The sequence below is a fragment of the Pelobates fuscus genome, chromosome 5 (assembly GCF_036172605.1).
Source record: "Pelobates fuscus isolate aPelFus1 chromosome 5, aPelFus1.pri, whole genome shotgun sequence".
Classification (NCBI taxonomy): Eukaryota; Metazoa; Chordata; class Amphibia; order Anura; family Pelobatidae; genus Pelobates; species Pelobates fuscus.
Genome location: NC_086321.1, coordinates 101,414,747 through 101,434,067, shown reverse-complemented (window position 1 = coordinate 101,434,067; position 19,321 = coordinate 101,414,747). Strand labels below are relative to the sequence as shown.

Here is a 19,321-nt window from a genome sequence, read left to right as displayed (position 1 = left end):
ACGAGGAAACCCCACCTCGTTATCAGAAGAGTCGCTAGAGGATTCTGAATCCAAAAAGGAACATTCCCCTGAAGAGAGTTCTGAGCCCGATGGTGTCCTCTTCCTTTTAGCTCTCTGCTTAGTAGCTTTAACTGGAGAAGTGTGAGCGGTTTCTTTAAAAGACTCAAAAGGTCTGGGCTAGATTATCCTGAAACCAAGACAAAAAAAGACTTCATTTCTTGTTGCTTGGATTTTTATAGCGATAATGAGGAGCAAATATTACAGATTTTCCTCTTAAACCCATCTGGCAAAGGAGTGGAGCATTCACTACAACAGAGATGCTTAGACTTGGAACTAGCTTTTTTTTTTAAGCAGGAGTAGGAACCTTGTCTTTATCGATATTGTCAGTAGAAACAGGGCTAGACATATCTGTAATACACAAAATTTAAACAATATTTGAATTCGAAAAATAATTTAAATACCTAGAGAGGTTTAAAGAATAGAAACCAGCAGGATCCTACCTCTAAAACCTCTGACCCGTGTGGGGGGGCTGGTGACACGGGAGATCTTCACTGCTTAGCATCCATGCTGACAGAAAGATCTGCACAGCATATATAGGCAGATCATTTCAAATCTGGCACCATTTCCGGGGAGTTCAGCCCACGCATGCGCGATAGCGCGGTCGGAACTCCGGTGGAAGCAAAACCACCCGGGCGTGCGTTCCACCGCTGTGCGCATGCTCCTCCGATGGACCGGGATTTCGCTGCCCTAATGAACCGCCTCCTTGTGTAGCCGGTGACCTCACGCGGCATAAAAGCAGGCTTTCATACCTGCCCCGTAACTGCAGTATGTCCCATGGCCACTCAGCGCTCCACCCGGGAGGCTATCAGGCCGAATCCCCCTGGCAGCAACCCATGTGCCTCACCAATCTCTCCAACTTCCAGATGCCGTCCGTTCCTGTTGGAACAAGAAAGAGAACTGAGGTCCTAAGGCTGCAGGGTCTCTTATACCTGGAAAGGGGAGGAACTTTTTATGTTAATTAATTACATCTTTCAGATGCTTGCCCTAAGGGAAGAGTACATCCCTATTGTACTGCCAGCATATGACAGGAAAAAAAAGTTATCAAATATTTTGTACATATATTAATTATTATTTATATAGCGCCAGCAAATTCCGTAGCACTGTACAACGGGTACACTAACAGACACATATTTGTAACCAGACAAATGGAGGCACAGGAACAGAGGGGTTGAGGGCCCTGCTCAATGAGCTTACATGCTAGAAGGAGTGAGGTATAGTGCCACAAAGGGTATAAGTTGGAGTAATGAAAAGTATTGTCAAAGGCAGCAGAAAGATCAAGGAGAATTAGGATAGAGTAATGGGCGCGAGATTTAGCAGCGATTAAATCATTGGATACTTTGGTCACACCTGTTTCAACAGAGTGACGAGCGCGGAATCCAGACTGAAGCGGATCAAGCAGAGAGTTGGATTAGAGGAAGTCTGTCTATCTCGCACATATATCTCAAAATACACTTCTAATGTAATTCTATATATACATACAATCTACATTTTTTTATTATATATACATATATATATATAAATAAAATAATTTTTTAATTTTATTTATGTTATATATATATACACACACACACACACACACACACACACACTCTCTACATATATATTTAACTATTTTACAGAATTATTTGATTTTATTAATTATAATTTGAGGGACCTGCCTGACAACCCAGGCAGACAGTCCAGAGAATTTAATTGGCAAGCCCTATATTTAACCCTGTAACTTTCCAGAACACCATAAAACCTTTACATGGGGGTATTGTTATACTCGGGAGACTTCGCTGAACACAAATATGAGTGTTTAAAAAAGTAAAACGTATCACTACGTAAAAGTGCAGTTTTTGTTTTAACAAAATGCAAAAAAAACAAATAAAAACGCTAACTTTGGTCAGCGTTCCTGACTAAGTGGCTACTACAAAAGACTCATTCCTGGGCTACCATATGGTCTCAAGAGGCAACATAGACCCAACAAACCAATCTGGCAAACTATTGTTATACTCAGGAGACTTTGCTGAATACCAATAAGAGTTTTTCAAAACAGTAAAGGATTTAACCCTGCTCACACTGCATTGTGCTCTATGGGGATTTAAATCCCCATTTAAACAGCTGCATGCCATCTCACTTTGAGCTCTGCATGCAGCTCATCAAAAAAAATGGGGCCACTAAAAATGGCCCCAACTGACAGAGGGGACCCCCAGGTTTCTAATGATACCTGGGTTTCCTGGTGTGAGCAGGGATTTAACTCTGCTTACACCACAATCTAGATATAGGCATTTAAATGCCTATTTAAGCAGATACATGCCGCGCTGACTTCCAGCACTGCATGTAACTCATCAAAAAGGCTGGGGTCACTAAAAATGTCCCCAGCTGATAGAGGGGAGCCCCAGGTTTCCATTGATACCTGGAACTCCCTTGTGTTAGCAGGGATTTAACCCTGATCACACCAAATTGTAATAGAGGGGATTTAAATCCCCATTTAAATGCTTGTTTGCAGCGCTCACTTTGAGCTCTGCAAACAGAGCATCAGTCAGTCTGGGGACACTAATTCTGGCCCCAGGTGAGAGAGGGGAGCCCCAGGAATCAAATGATACCTGGGGCTCATAGTTACCAGCAAGGTAATAGACCCTGCTGGAAAAATACTGCATGACGGAAATGTTCCGTCATGCATCCTTAAGGGTAGGACCAGCATGACGGAAAATTTCCGTCATGCATCCTTAAGGGGTTAAACATATCTTGAGTATGTATTCAGCTCAGCCTATGATGAGCTGAGCAGCTGGCATCACTCTGCTCTCCAGCCAATCACTGCCCTCGTATTATTGGTATCTTTGCTACTTTGCATGGACATAAAATGCCATACAGATAATAGGGGCACAGTGATTGGCTATGGGGTTGGATTCAAGTCAGCAGCTCAGATCACATTGATCTCTTATTGGCTGAGCTACACTGTTTAACTTCCAATCAGAATGGTTTTTAGTGAAAATGGGAGGTGTGACAAAAGTTATGGTGCAGAAAGCTGCAAACAAAATAAAAATTGAACAGGGAGAAAAAAACAGCATGAATATGATGTCAAAGCCTATGAAATACACTTCAGTTATGTAACTGCAAATGTGCAGACTGGAAGAGAAAACACAATCAGGATAAAACGAGGACAGATAAGAACATACATTACAAACACATTGATTTGCATATAATCTTACCAGTTAGAATAAGTGTGCTGTCATTTCCAGAGTGAGTAAAACACAAAGCCTCTTAGACTGCGGTCATCCTCTCAAATATTGAAAGTAACTGGATGGTGGCCCATCTTTGTCTTGAACGGTGGTAGGCTGTCTATGCCCATCTTTTTTTATACAGTCTGTTTGCAGCCATTCTACCTCTCCTTTAGTGCATTATTCGTCATCTTGGTGATCCATCTTCCACCTACTGATAACATCTTTCACCTTCCACCATATTTGAATCTTGCAGCTGGCTTAATGTTTGGGACTTTTCAAACCCGAACTGTTCAATTTCCTGTTTAGTACAGTTTGCAATAGGACTACATTTCTGTCATGTGTGAATTTAGGCCAACTCTTGCTCTCTTCCTCTGGCTGTGTAGGTGCATGATACCCCAAATGACCATCATGTCCAGCTGGCATTTTCTACCTAGCCCTTTTTTGCTTATCACCTTGGGACCAGCAGTTGTGCCTGCCTTTCTATCCAAATGTCTCCACTCCTTCAACCATGCTGTCCAGACTCAAGCATACTTGAATCAACAATTAGCTTATGCTCTCAGCCAATAAGCTAAGGCCCGCACTGTAAGGCCTAGCTCAGGAAAACTAACAGAAGTTCCTGATAAGAAACTTCAGACTCTGTGGCGTTAGTAGTGGAGGCAGGGAGCAACACCCAGTTCACCCCAGGTAAGAAGTTGAACCATTGGAAAAAAGATTGATTATTTATAATGGGGGAGCCAGGGAATTCCTAGCACCATAGCAACTTCAGTAAGCTATAGTAGTTATTGTACTTTGAGTGTTCCATTAAATATCTTGACTGTTCCATTTCAGGAGTCAGTTGTGAAGTCAGTGTAAACTGTATATATAATATAAATAGCTAGCACATCAAAACTTTATAGAAAAATAAATACACATATTTATATGTGTTACAGTCAACAACACTTCTTAAATATTAAGGATTTGTTATGATATGCAAAAACATCTTACTGCAACTGTTCACAAGGTTTCCAAACAAGCTTTTGATTAACGTAAACTTAAAAATAATACCTTATTGTAAGAGACTATATCGAAAAATGTTACTATATTGTCTGTTTTTTGGATGTCATCTTCCTTCACGGAGAGAGCTCTTAACTGTCTCTTGCTGTCAGATCTGAGCAGGTTTGCCAAGCTGTGCATTACAAACATTTCATTCTGTAACGTGAAGCAAATACAATATTTATTTATTTAACATCACACCATCTCCTATACATTATGTAGATCCCCCAGGATATATCCTTAGCGTTCTGCATTTTAGCCCTTTTTAGTGTCAGAGGTAAACCCAGCACATTGCTTTGCTATTTATTTTATCAAGAAGGATATATTGTGATTTCTCTTGCGATGGGTACACCTTGGGCATTAGCAATAACAAAGATAAATCCCACTGCTGCTACGGATGCGGTTTCCATTTCAAGCAGTGGTAGAAGCCTTTAAAAGCACGCTCTTGTATAATGCTCTTGTTACTTGAAGTCCACTTACAACTTGATATCTGTTCATCCATCCGTTCGTTCATTCATCTATCAACCGACCCACCCATCCATCCATCCATCTAATCTATTTTCCTGACATTTACTAAGAATAGAGACATAAGAAGACACCTCTAATATCTGTTGTCTTCCACTGGACATAGTGAGAAAGGGATGGCGGTGTAAATCCTGGACACATGGAATCTGCTGGCACAACCATCAGTAATTTCTGTATTTGACAAATACGAGCCATCCAATGCATCTAAAATATACTTCACACTCCAGTGTAAAGCTGTAATAATGAAGATCTTTATGTTACTACTGTAGAGCACTTACTAGTTTTAGCTTGCAGTCAACGGAGCTTGCACCCAAGAGTTCCATGTACGATGCAAATCCTTCATTCAGCCAGATATCATTCCACCATTTCATGGTAACAAGGTTCCCAAACCACTTGAATAATAATTTAAAAAACAAACAAACAAACAAAAACAACACAAAATTATATTTGGATGTACTAATGTCACATCTATAAAAATACATATATGAGATGGCTATTCTAGTACAACAACAACTGACGGTTCACAGCTGAGCACCCAAGGCTCGTTCCCAACGTTGTCATTACTTTGACCAACCCGCCTCTACTAATTTAAATGCCTGTCAATGCGGTTCATGAGTAGCAGCTGTTTACGGATTGTACAATTTCCCCAACTGCGACAGGGAGTTATCAGCTGCCACTAAGTAGCATTCAACAGCTCCCATTATTCTATATCAGAGCCATTAACCGCTACTTAGCAACTGGATAACATTAGCTAAATCCCTTTATATCATATCGAAAAAAATGAAAGTTGGCTGTATGGAATTACAATGAAACCTTAAAGCACATTTCAAAGTATATTAACCTGAAACTATAGAAATATTCTTTATATAAATATTGTGGAAGGATAAATGAGCAATTTTACAAGAGTAATTTAGAAACAAACCTCAGAATTGACATATTTAGCATAGCATACAGTGTATGTGCTGTCACTATTTCCCACTAAGGCCAGTCACACGGTGAGGAGAGCATGCTCAGAGTGAACCTTATTACTGGCAAGGTGTGGTTGAATTTACACAGAAATAGTTTCTGTGCTTTACCAGTGAGTAGCTAAGCTGCAATGATATTATCGAAAGTCACAGTTTAGAAAGAGCAATGAGATTGGAAAGCACTCAGTAAATAGTAGCTAATACTTGCTGCTGTGTGTAGTTAATAACAACAGCTTATAGCGGCTATTTACCAAGTATGCTGAAAATAATAGGGCTCTATACAAAAACAGAAATTAACTCTGATATGTGCAGTATCAAACTTCAATGGTCTCATTTACACAGATCAGCATAATTTGTAAAACAAAGTTAAATTTCTGGTGAAATATAGAGATAAAGAAAAACCTATCAGGGAGAAGGTGTCAGGTTACTCTGAGGTAGGGGGGATAACCCCCCCAGGCTCAATGAACTAAATAATTGAGAGAAGAAACAAAAGGGTGAACCATAATAGGTGAACCCTTCTGAAAAACGAGTAACCCAGATACAACGTAACTTTTAATTAATAAAGTGTAAAAATGGAGGTAATAAAAAATAAATAAATATAAAATATAATCGATGTAAAAAAAATAATAAAAATAAGTAATAAAAAATAATTAATAATAATTAATATGTTTTAATTACATACATTTTTACACTATGTTAATTAAGTTAAGTTACGTTTTATCTGGGTTACTCGTATTTCAGAAGGGTTCACCTACTATGGTTCACCCTTTTGTTTATTCTCTTTATTTTAAAGTTGCATTTCTTCCACACAAAAGAGGAAAACGTAAATCAAAGTGAATGATGTGAATCAAAGGTTTTACCTTAAGGAAACATGAAGAGGGTTAAATAGTTAAATATTTAAGAGTTAAACTGTACTGCTATCTGAGCACACAGGCTGTTATTTGTTGTATTTTATTTATTTTTATTAAAAAGATGCATACCAAATTGCCTCTATAATAATTGCCCTGCTTGTGCTTCTGATCCTGGCATTATTTTATTTATTTATTAATATTAAGTACAGCAGCAACTAAGCTTCACAAAATGTCAATAACCTTGTTTAATTGTGAAAATAGAAAACAATATGCATTTAGTTATTATGCAAAAAAAAAAAAAAAAAAAATCATAAAATAAGGCCAACACAAGTATTAATTGTGTTGGGCTATTTAGATGAAAATGTTAAACCTAGCACATAAAGATATGTTTTAAAAGAATAACACTTTGAAACAAAATGAGCTAACATAGGTACTACATCGCTAACGGTGATCTGCCGGACCTCTTGCTGGTGGGTTATCGTGGTAGTTCACGCACATCTGGAGGGCCAAGATCAACCATAGCTGATTTCAAAGATTGTCAGGGTTGTTTACTAAAGTGAACATTCAAAAGTGGAAGACTGCCAGTTTAGCAGTTTAGATACTTTGCCTATAAAATTTAAATCTGAATTCTCACTTTGGTGAATAACATTGTCTACCAACAGCTGTAACAATATGCCAGTCAAGGCTCTATTTATATAGAGATTTATAAAGCAATGTACATGAAGCAATACATAACACTACACTAATCAAGGCTCTATTAAGATACAGATTTATAAAACAAGACTCTATGCGTAATACAATAGTATTGTTCCTTTATCAGTGTTGACAATTAAGACAAATAAAGATTAAGGACATTTTACCACATGCCTGGTGCCCAATCTCATGAGCAGTAATAAGGCAAACCAACGCCTTTGAATTGCGGAATTTATGTTTCGGGTTATAAATCAACGAAGGCTCATGAAAAGTAATTAATCCCCAGTTTTCCATTGCACCAACGCCAAAGTAAGGCAACGCCACAAAATCTAGGAGAAACAGAAAAAAAATGAGAACTGGCAAAGATGCCATCCAAAACTAGAAGAAACCAGTTGAGCCTTTAAGTGGAAATATTCTATCCGCACATATGTGAAGTACTGGATTATCTACATTTGATTGCCTTACGGTATATTAATCATTGATACAGTCAGTAGGTAACAACTTAAATTCCTGATATGTTCACTGCAGTCCAGCACTTCCCTAGATGTCCATAGGCCTTTTAATTTAACAAGAGCATTAGAACTGTCATCTATACTCACTTATGGTGGCGGAACCACCTCCTCCCCCAGAGAAACTAGTAAAGTGCAGAGGCTCTCCATCTACACTGCAGGGCCCTGCTTTGTGCCTTCATGGATTGGAGGGGAGATCAGAGATCTCCAACACTTTGCTGGGCAGCCTGTAGGGGAGGGACCCGTGAGCTCTAGTCTGCAGCTCTGCCGGACTCTCCTCTCGCGAGCTCAGAGCATTGCCGCAGTTACCATGGCAATGCTCCGGATCTTGTGAGATTGAACTCTAGCCCCAGAAGCTGCAGACTAGAGTCCACTCCCAGTTTGGAATTTGGACCACCAGGGCTTCCCCACCGGGCTTGGAAGCAATGTCCCCCCTTCCCCGAGCAAAAGTAAAGAATAAAGTATATTTATTTTAATTAAAATAATGTATATATGTTTGCCTTAATCTGTCCCACTACCCCCCCCCCACACACACACACAAACAATAACTCCCTACACATTCACACACTGCCCCCCATGCACACACTGTCCCCATACATACCCTGAACCCCTCACACAGTGCCCAAAGCAAACTGAAGCCCACACACACACACATTGTACCCTTCTCTCACACACACACACACACACTCATTGCACTTCGCTCACACACACACACACTGATACCCTTATCACCTACTACAGGCCCTATCCCTACAGACCCCAGGAAGTTGTTAAACGGTTCTTAAATTATTTGACTACTTACTCTTGGAGCATACCATGGCTTTTCTGTCACTATAACCACTACATAAAATTGTATTGGATATTGTACCTGGATAGTTCCTTTAACCCCTTAAGGACACATGACATGTGTGACATGTCATGATTCGCTTTTATTCCAGAAGTTTTGTCCTCAAGGGGTTAAATAATCTACCAGTGCCACCCCCTGCCTGTACTCTTACCGAAGGCAGAAAATAGAAAACATCGAGTAATGTGTGCTAAGTGCATACAATAATAGTGTTATTATTATTATTATTATTATTATTACAGACTGAAACGTCGACTGGAACGTTGTGTGAATTTGTAATTGCTCAATAAAGTAACAGATGAAATTTACCTTGAAAGACTCCTGAGTGCTCTCTACTGGTATCGTATACAATTTGGTTGGAGACAGCACCAGAGCATTAAAAGACCGGGAGCATCGAGTGCTGGGACCTGGGACGTATATATATATATACGTGCCCTCTTTATGGGCTTAGAGCTAGTCAGGAATTTCAAACACTTCTCTAATTCAAGTTCAATTTTATTGTATAGTATAAAAAAACATTAAAAACAATAAACAGTGGGGACTTTAATGTACAGAGTAAGCCAGAGAACATGGTGAATATGTCAGTAATCTTTGCTGTGCTCATGGCCAGTCTTAAATATCCGCACAATGCGTTTTAACTTTTGTCTTTCTCAGGGGTATTAAACTCTTCAGCTCTACACAATGTGAGTATTTTTGCTTATTACTTTGTATTTCTTTTTAACAGATATAAATACCATGTTTTAGTGTTCCTGGATCTATTGCATCTCCATAATTTTACACCTTCTGGAGGTATATACACACCATTATTATTATTGTAACAACTGTGCACACTTTACCTGCTGTTTTCTATTTTTGTATTGGTTGGTTGAGAGAATACCTTTGTTAAGAGCTGCATGTGTACTTTGCGTTCACATAAAAGTATATTGAGAAGTGGCTCACTGCTTTTTTGGAACTTTGTAAAATGCAGCCATTGTTCAAAGAATCTAAATCACAATTATTAAAAATGTTATGACAACTGTTTAAAAACTAGGATTTGCCCCAATGTTTGTTTAGTAAGGGTGTGTTATTACTTAAAAAGTTTTAGACGTTTAGTCACATTTTAATCCTAAACATGCGATGCATATTAAATTAATATTAATTAGAAGCATACGATGTCCATTTGTTTTGCAGAATTTCCTGTACACTTTTTTTAATGCTTTCTTTTTTAGGAAGAGAACACAAATAGCAAGGAAACATTCAGGAAAATTGGCTGTGCATCACATTATTCCCACACACACACACAACACAATAATGTACATCATGCGTGTTGTTAGAGGGGAGCTTTGGAGGGAAAAATTGTTTGCTGAGCTTTAAGTCTTGGATTCAAAAAGAAATCTGAAAAATAACATTTTAAATTTTAGATTTTCTATCTTCTTATCTACTGGGTCAGGATGCAAACTGAGGACATCCATTCACTGGAACACAGTTGTTGAAAAGGACAAAATAAAATAAGATTTTGTGTGTTGTAGTAGTGTGTGCAAATATGGGGATGCCCGTGTAAAACATGGCAGTGTTGTATATTTAAGGTTTGTGTGTGTGAATTTTTTTTCCATATCCTTTATCTCCATATCCCCTATTATTTTGTCTCACTCCCCTTCTGTCTTTCTTATGCATCTCCACCTCCTTCCTAAATTTTCCCGCTCTCTTACATCTATAACCCCCTCCTCACCTTCCTTACAGACACTATCCTTAAAATATTAATTGCATTTTTTACAATATATTTATTCTCTCTGTCCTACTGTAATTCCCGTGTAGCAATTCTGAGTTCTTTATATGGAATTGGCTGGGCTGCTCCTAGCACCAACACTGTAGCTCCTGTATGTGGCACTGTGTGGGGTCAGAGAGGTGATATGAAATAACATCGTGTCTCTGCCCCTTCAATCAGAAAGGAATCAAACATTTAGAATGGACAGAGGGGAAGATAATGCTAATGGTAGATAAGGAGCTTGGTTCTCAGAGCTGCCTCTGCTGGTTCACGACTTATAAACTATCGATAGGCCTCCAAGATCCATAAGCCCTCAGTCCATGATCCAAGTAATCAGTCCAACTCAGTGAAGATGCTCAAAAGAGATTTTGTCATGACTCAGCGGCCACCATTAGTTGCTTAATAAAGTAAACCATTTAGGATTAGGAAGTCATATTTATATTTGGAAACTGAGCTGATGTAAAGATGGAGTAGTAGAGTATGCCTAAGTGGAGTACATCACCGATCTTGTCTTGACTCATTCTTATAACTTTATTTATCAATATTATTTTAGAGGCTTCTGATATGCTATATTTGCAGCTGGGAAGAAAAATTTAATATTTTGTGGATTAGGAGACAAGAGAGAAAGGTCCAAGGTCCCCTGTAGTTTATTTAGAATGCAGGGAGTAACATACACACCTCTCTCCTATGTATTGCAGCAGGTGCCCCAATATAATATCATATACCATTGCCTGCTTTCTCTAACAACATGCACCAAAAAGTATCAGATTTGAAGTTGTAATTCACAGACATATCGCAGTCCTGCTAGATGATTTACAAACAGGAACATAGAAATGCAGAGCTCTAAAGCCCCCCCAGAATCTCATAAAACTAGACACATCCCATGTTACGCCAATTAAAATGGCAAAACATTAATGAAAGTTAATTGGAAAAGATAACAGAGGAAAAAAGCTGTTCAATATAATTCCATAACAAGTAAAAATTAAATAAATTATAATCGTGATGAAATCTCACCTGTTTTTTGAAGAGGATATGTGATGTTTAATAAATCTTCCATAAATGAAAGTAATGGTCCCACGATACTCCGTGCAAAGTCTGCATACCCGTTTTGTACAACTTCTTTGCGAGCCCAAATTCGGATCTATAACAGTGCCATAAAAAACTCTTTAGAACATTATAATGCACAATCATTTAGTTAATGAAAGGTAATGGAATTTTTTTTCGTATTATTTGTTTCATAATTTAATTCATACAGAACTAAATCCCTTAGAACCAGTGGTATTTTTCTAAATATTCAAAGTGTTTTTACATTTATATGTTTACTTTTACCAAAATAATCTAAAGTTTTATCCATTAAATATTTGGGTGCAGTTAATTTTTCTTGTAAAGGTAGACTACTTGTCACTTGAAACGTGTCTTCAGAAAAAATGTATTTAAAAAAAATGCATCCTTATCTTATATGAGAAAATCATTCAGCCATATACAGGCACCTTGGGTTATATAGTGTTTGAAAACCTCTATATAGTCTTTATAGTTTTCCCTGCATCACTCCCTGTATAGTGTAGTGGCATTATCATACCAACTGTCAAATTCAGACACTGTCTGACCTAAGGTGTATGTATATGTCACAGACTTCCATGGAACCTGAGCTGCTCCCCTCCTCGGGCCATACAGACGGAATGCGCCACATGGCTGCACTGCTCAGTGCCCTGAATAGGGAAAGAAGTAAAACTTCGGTCCCGCAAACGAATGTCAGGCGCCTGCAAAGAAGTTCAGACACTACCCACTCTAAGTGCGCGTCCCTAAATAAATTTTAAGTGGAGGTCACGCCCTTAAAGTGACCACGTCAGCTAGATGACCCTATGCTGTTTGGAGTCACAGAGATGAAGTGGACCAATTAGAACACATATGAACCTATTTAAAGCCTGTTTAGGCTCTATCATGGTTTCTGTTTAGTAACACGTTTAGTGATTCCGCAACTCTCTTGTGATTTCCTGTTGTTGACCTTTGCTTCGTTTTGACTTTGTTAACTTCTGGTATCCTAGGCCTGTTTGTATTGTATTGTAACCATGTTTGTACATGGTTGAAGGATCCTGTCATATACTAAAAATAGGGATGAGTTTCTTGTTTTTTTACATATACTTAAATTAGCAAAAAAACTATTTCCTTTCAAGAATTGATGAATGGATCATTAAATTTAAAAGAAAGTGTTGAAGTGACAGTTCTCCTTTAAGCTTCACCTTTTGTCGAGATTGTCAAGCTTAAGAAAAATACATAAGACAAAGTAGTCCACCATTTAGACTTATGTTTAAAGGGACACTCCAGGCACCCAGACCACTTCTGCGCATTGGAGTGGTCTGGGTGCCAACTCCTACTACCCATAACCCTGCAACTGTAAATATTGCAGTTTTTCATAAACTGCAATATTTACATTGAAGGGTTAATTCCTCCTCTAGTGGCGATCTACTAGACAGCCACTAGAGGGCACTGCGCATTAGGTCTCATCTAGCCAGCGGCCGCGCATGCGCAATCGGTCTCCCCCGCCGGATGAAGTCGGTGGGGGAGGAGCGTGAGCGGACCCTAAACCAGGTAAGTCCCTGAAGGGGTTTTCACCCTTTTAGCAACATGGAATTTGTTTTACTGGCACTGGAGTGTCCCTTTAACCCCTTAAGGACCAAACTTCTGAAATAAAAGGGAATCATGACATGTCACACATGTCATGTGTCCTTAAGGGGTTAAAGATCAGAAATAAACAAAAAAAAGAACAGATTATCAAAGAGCAAGTGAAGAAGAAACAATAGGAGAAAGGTAATTTTGAGGTGACAGGGCAACTTTAAATTTGCTGCCACTGTCAAAGATGTTTACTGCAGTGCCCCCAAGAAAATCAGTAGGCTTGATCAGTAGAGTGGGAGTAAACTCTTAGAGGAACTTACTAGTTAGTTAGCACATAGAGAATATATAAAAAAAATTAAGTAAGAAAAGTACCTATAAGGGACTTGGTGGTGTGCTATAGGAACCGATGGGTTAACCCTACAAAAACTGTTGGCTGCAGATGTGAACCTTGTTAAGACAGATATTCAACAGGTCACAGAGAGTGAGAACAAATGAGGAAGACCTCATGAAGGTACAGTCCAACCTGTCATCACTCAAAGACTGTCTCCATCAGCTACAAACTTAACAGAGGGCACTATCAACACACATGACTGCTCAAGAAGACCGCCAGCGCCGAACCTACATAAAGATCAGGGGTATACCTGAAGCAATCTCTGTCGAAGAATTGACGCACTATGTCCGACGCTTGCCAGCCACTATATTGCCGCACTCTGTCGCTAAGAAAACAGCCATAGATGGGATTTACTGCATCTCCAGCCCGGCCAGGGCTCCCACAGCTATGGTCAGGGATGTGATCGTGTGCTGTATATCGGTGCAAGACAAAATTCAAATTATGTTAGCCCTAAAGGGCAAAACCCCACTGGCCTTTGAAGGCTCCCGCCTTTCCTTCTTCCAGGACCTCACAAGATCCACTCTGTTATGGAGGAAATCGTTAGGTACCATAACCACTCAACTAAGAAATGCTGGAGTGACCTACAGATGGGGAACAAATGGATCCCTACAAGCCACCCACAACGGGACCACACAATCTCTAACCATGCCAGAAGGAGCACCCGCTTTCAGGAAGGCACTGGGCCTTCTCGACTTGACCGCAACCCAACCCCCAGCAAGACCCCAGAATCTTTGGGATCCGACCAACATCACTACTTTTGTACCAAGGGAAGGATCCTCCCGAGACCCAGCTACCTGACTCAGAACCGGGACTAAGCTTCCTTGCCGGGAAACCAAGCACCCTGGCTGCCCCAAAGGGGACGTAGGACACTCATGTTCCCCACACAATGTCCCACCAACAAGTTTTGGCTTTAAATACCCAATTTTATAGCTCACTAGTTTATAATATGTTTTCAGGAGTATTATATAATTGTTATCTAGGTTTGTTTTACATTATATCTCTCTTGTGCAACTGCCTGCGACCAAAAGGTCACCACAATAAATGGTGCAACAAGCGAAGTTGGCACCTGACTACCTGTAATAGACCCAGCGGTACCCTCTATTTCCATCTCAGCACCAGATGATAGGTCTTGTCACCCCCTCCCCAACACCCCGCTGCCCCCAAGGTTAGGGGTATCACATCAAGGTGCATATTGCCCCAAATCCTATGGCTTAGCTCCTGAAGCCTAAATTACTTGCTTGTAGTAGTACATTATGCACCCCGAATACATTCTCCTGGGGACCACTGGGTGAACTTAGTTACATGACCAGTTACCGGGTTTTGATCCCCAGCCAATGTTAGATACCCTCCCCTGTCCCATAGCATTCTCCCCCCCCCCCTCCCCTGTCCCATAGCATTCTCCTCCCCCAGGGCTCGAGTCCTGCAGGAACGCGTCGGAACGGTGTTCCTGCACTTTTTCCACAGCAGGAACGCCGTTCCCATTACTAGTCCTGCAGGACACAGGGCTGGCACAAGCGGCTGCCAGAGCAGGGGGAGCACAAATCCGAATCCCCTGCCTCTGACTGGGGACTCGGATTTTTAAACTCACCTCTCCCCCTGCAGTCAGTGGAGTCGTCCGGCCTCTCCTGATAATGTCAGGAGGAGGGGGCGTGACTTTCTCTGCTCTTCTCACAGGACCGCTGGGGAGCAGAGGAAGTCACGCCCCCTCCTCCTGACATCATCAGGAGAGGCCGGCTTACTCCACTGACTGCAGGCTGCAGGTTCCAGATCCTGTACCACCCCTCCTGGCCCAAGGTAAGCCTCAGGGAGGGGGAAGGGAATTTAGGTTGTTTTTTTTATTGTTTTTTATCCCTTTCCTCCTCAAGCCCTGTCTCCCTCCTCAAGCCCTGTCTCCCTCCTCAAGCCCTGTCTCCCTCCTCAAGCCCTGTCTCCCTCCTCAGTCCTTGCCCCCCTCCTCAGTCCTTGCCCCCCTCCTCAGTCCTTGTCCCCCTCCTCAAGCCCTGTCCCTTTACTCAGTCCCTGTCTCCCTCCTCAGTCCCTGTCTTCTTACTCAAGCCCTGTCCCCCTCCTCAGCCACTGCTCCCTTCACCAGCCCCTGCCCCCCTCCTCAGCCTCTGTCCCCCTCCTCAGCCCCTGCCCCCCTCCTCAGCCTCTGTCCCCCTCCTCAGCCCATGGCCCCTTCCTCAGCTCATGGCCCCTTCCTCAGCCCATGCCCCCCCCTCCTCCTAAGCTCCTGTCCCTCTTCCTCAGCCCTGCCACCTTACTCAGCCCATGGCCCCTTCCTCAACCCCCCTCCTCCTAAGCTCCTGTCCCTTTTCCACAGCACTGTCACCTTACTTAGCCCCTGTCCCCCTCCTCAGCCCCTGTCCACCTTACTCAGCCCCTGTCCACCTTACTCAGCCCAGTGCTCTTACTCAGCCCCTGCATACGAGCATCAGCCCCTGCCCCTCTTCCTCAGCCCCTGTCCCTCTTCCTCAGCCCCTGTCCCTCTTCCTCAGCCCCTGTCCCTTTCCTCAGTCCCTGTCCCTTTCCTCAGTCCCTGTCCCCCTTCCTCAGTCCCTGTCCCCCTTCCTCAGTCCCTGTCCCCCTTCCTCAGCCCCTGTCCCCCTTCCTCAGCCCCTGTCCCACTTCCTCAGCCCCTGTCCCACTTCCTCAGCCCCTGTCCCACTTCCTCAGCCCCTGTCCCACTTCCTCAGCCCCTGTCCCACTTCCTCAGCCCCTGTCCCACTTCCTCAGCCCCTGTCCCACTTCCTCAGCCCCTCAGTTCCTGTCCCTTTCCTCAGTTCCTGTCCCTTTCCTCAGTTCCTGTCCCTTTCCTCAGTTCCTGTCCCTTTCCTCAGTTCCTGTCCCTTTCCTCAGCCCATGTCCCCTTACCTCAGCCCATGCCCCCCCCCCCAAGCTCCTGTCCCTCTTCCTCAGCTCCTGTCCCCCTCCTCAGCCCTGTGCCCTTACTCAGCCCCTGCATACAAACGTATCATTTTTTTGGGGTGGGGGGAAGGGGGCGGGGAGTGGATCTTGGGTGAGTTCCTGCACTTTTTTACCCAGGACTTGACCCCTGTCCTCCCCCCCCTCCCCTATCCCATAGCATTCTCCTCCCCCCCCGTACCATAGCGTTCTCCTCCCCCCTCCCCTGTCCCATAGTGTTCTTCCCCCCACCCCTCCTCCCCGTCCCAAAGTGTTCTTTCCCCCTCCACCCCTCCCCTGTCCCATAGTGTTCTTTCCCCCCCACCCCTCCCCTGTCCCATAGTGTTCTTTCCTCCCACCCCTCCCTTGTCCCATAGAGTTCTTTCCCCCCCACCCCTCCCCTGTCCTATAGTGTTAGGGTTACCCTCCCTCATTACTCACAATGCCTTATTGGCTTTTTTAATTTGTTCTTTTATATTTTTGTTTGCATAGTCCCTGTATTTATGAGCATATTCAATAAACTGTGATTTTTAAATTATTTCTTTTGATTATGTAAAGGGACCTCATTGTGCCTTTTGGGTCTTTCATAGCCCAATAGACCCTTCAGTTTGTTTGTTTTTCTCAATATTAAAAAATTGTCTGGGTCTACAGTATCACATGACCATTGAGGATGTTTGGCCTATTGGTTTAGGGCTTGTCTTATTGGTAAACATTTATATACAAATGAGATAGGTTCCTTCTGTAAAGGCCCCCCAGAGCTAATAGATTGTCTGGTATTGCCTTATATAATTATTTTTTTTTCATTTTGTACATTCCTGGCATTTTCGTTTAGGACTGCCCTTATGGGTTGGATGCATCTGGTATGAATATAATGTAAATTCCTACTGCCGTGGCCCAAAGGAGTGAAGACAATTTATGCATAAATTAAGCTATGGATCTTTTTTGTTCTCAGTGGGTGTCCCCTACACTCTATTTTTGTTTATTAACAATACTCATGTACCTCCTTATACCACAGGGGAAATATGTCAATAGAAACAATGTCAAGGTCGCACTCCTATTTTAATTTAGAGACAAATAATCATATAAAATCAAATACAGATCTCCCACAATGCGAAAAGAATGGAAAAACTAAACAAAACAATGTTGCATGGAAGGATTTCTAAGTCATGGAAATCATGCACTTTAATTCCTGTATGAAATTAGTTAACAAATAATAATAAATGAAACATGGCACCAATTTAGTTTTTCCTAAAGAAGAATTTTATTTCATAATATTACTGAGGTTTTAATTTTAAAATGTATTGGGAGTGCATTTCTTCAACCATTTTAAATGGGGGATTATAATCTATACTAGAGGTGCCAGATGCCATCACTACTCAGGTCTCAATTGAAATGTGTCTCTATTGATTATATGGAGACAAGTGTGAAGAAAAGACTATTTCTTAAGCCTAGTTAATGTAGATACAGTTTTATCTGTAGTAACTATTAGAGCAGAAAAAAAATGGCTCCCAAACATTCCATGAGGACAGTCACTTGCGGCTTCCTTAGAACTCAGAGGACCAGGTACACCAGTTGTGTCCATAGGAATGTGCTACAACATAAGAAATATATCCGATAACCATAGCATTTTTCAAATTACCAATTTGCCACTGGATTGTTTTTAGTTCTCTCCAGTATCAATATTCGATTATAATGAAACAACCAAGGATACTCAAGAAACGTTATCTTCATTTTCCCTAATTCAGCCCTGGAGTGTGTATTTTTATGAGATTTTGAATATTATATCAAAGTTTGTGAACCTTAGAAACAAATTCTGTCAACAGGTTTAGCATATACATATATTTTACCTCATGGCCCCTTTCAGTTGTGTTGACGTAATCAAAGTCGCAAATTACAAAAGCAGTTATATAGGTTGACATTTTCAGTGTAGTATTAAATGTGGTAACAGTCCACATATTTCCATCTACATCTTCCCTTTCGGACACAGCTGTAGGAAATAAATTAATCTTAGTACAGACATTCACACTATAACAGAGAATCCATGCAGTTGGCACAATGTGATATGTAGTAACAGTACAGAGCTCAAGCTGTACTGTAGTTGGTATTTTTAATTCCCATTAAAACACCCATTCTTGACAGATAATGCTTATTTGTTTGTCCTTTAGTCAAGTGAAAGTAGAGTATATAACACAATAAAATAACAATTAGTGTGCCGAGGTAATACTAAAAATTAACCAAAATATTTACTCTTTAGCTTACTCCAGCATTACCACAAAACCACATTTCAAAGCTACGGTCTCCTATTCGATCATTATCCCTACCCACCCATAATCTGTCTGTTAGGTCCTCTCTTTTCTTAATTTAATGTCACTTGTCCCTTTGTCTCTGTCTTGTCTGACGATTCAATTTATTTTTACTAAAATGTCAATGTTTACCAACATGAGGATATCAGAGTAGCGAACCATTCCACACATCCCTGAATTTAATTACATGCAACAAGAGTTTAAAAGGTTATTTCTGAGAATCTGCTTAAACTTTTGAATTTCAGTAATTTTCCATTTTCTCACAATTGTACAGCCTCCTCTTTCCATATGTTAAAAAATGACAAATTGCCAGAGCAGATGAGTGAAACAACATCAATAGCATCTCAGCTCATCCCTTTATTAGAGCTAGATTTAAATGTCACCATCATAAAATATATAGTCAGCCTTCCCGTTCAGCACATGAGTGGGGAAGGTTTATAATTAACTTGTATTTATCTAAAATCCTTTCATATCTGGAATGCAGTAAAGTGAAATGTGACACGTAAAATACATTTAAACTCTGATTCATCATACCACTATTTCCATCTTGAAAGATTCCCATATTAATGACTGCCTAATTGAGGCTACAGCACTAATCCCAAGACACTGGAAACCAGAAGCCTCTCCTACGGTTTAAGGAATGGGTGAATGGAAAAAATCTGCTTAAGGGAGCCACGCCAA

The 19,321-nt window shown here is 41.1% G+C and overlaps 1 protein-coding gene across 1 annotated transcript in view; it reads right to left on the bottom strand.

Moving 5' to 3' along the window:
- The window catches only part of LVRN (laeverin), a 164,685-nt gene that overhangs the window by 62,104 nt on the left and 83,260 nt on the right, over positions 1-19,321 (bottom strand). Inside the window, exons 3-7 of the mRNA XM_063454109.1 lie at positions 18,185-18,324; positions 11,444-11,570; positions 7,507-7,661; positions 5,102-5,215; positions 4,311-4,454 (exon numbers count right to left, since the gene is read on the bottom strand). Of these exons, the coding sequence (XP_063310179.1) occupies positions 4,311-4,454; positions 5,102-5,215; positions 7,507-7,661; positions 11,444-11,570; positions 18,185-18,324 (680 nt within the window). The remainder of the gene's footprint in view (positions 1-4,310; positions 4,455-5,101; positions 5,216-7,506; positions 7,662-11,443; positions 11,571-18,184; positions 18,325-19,321) is intronic.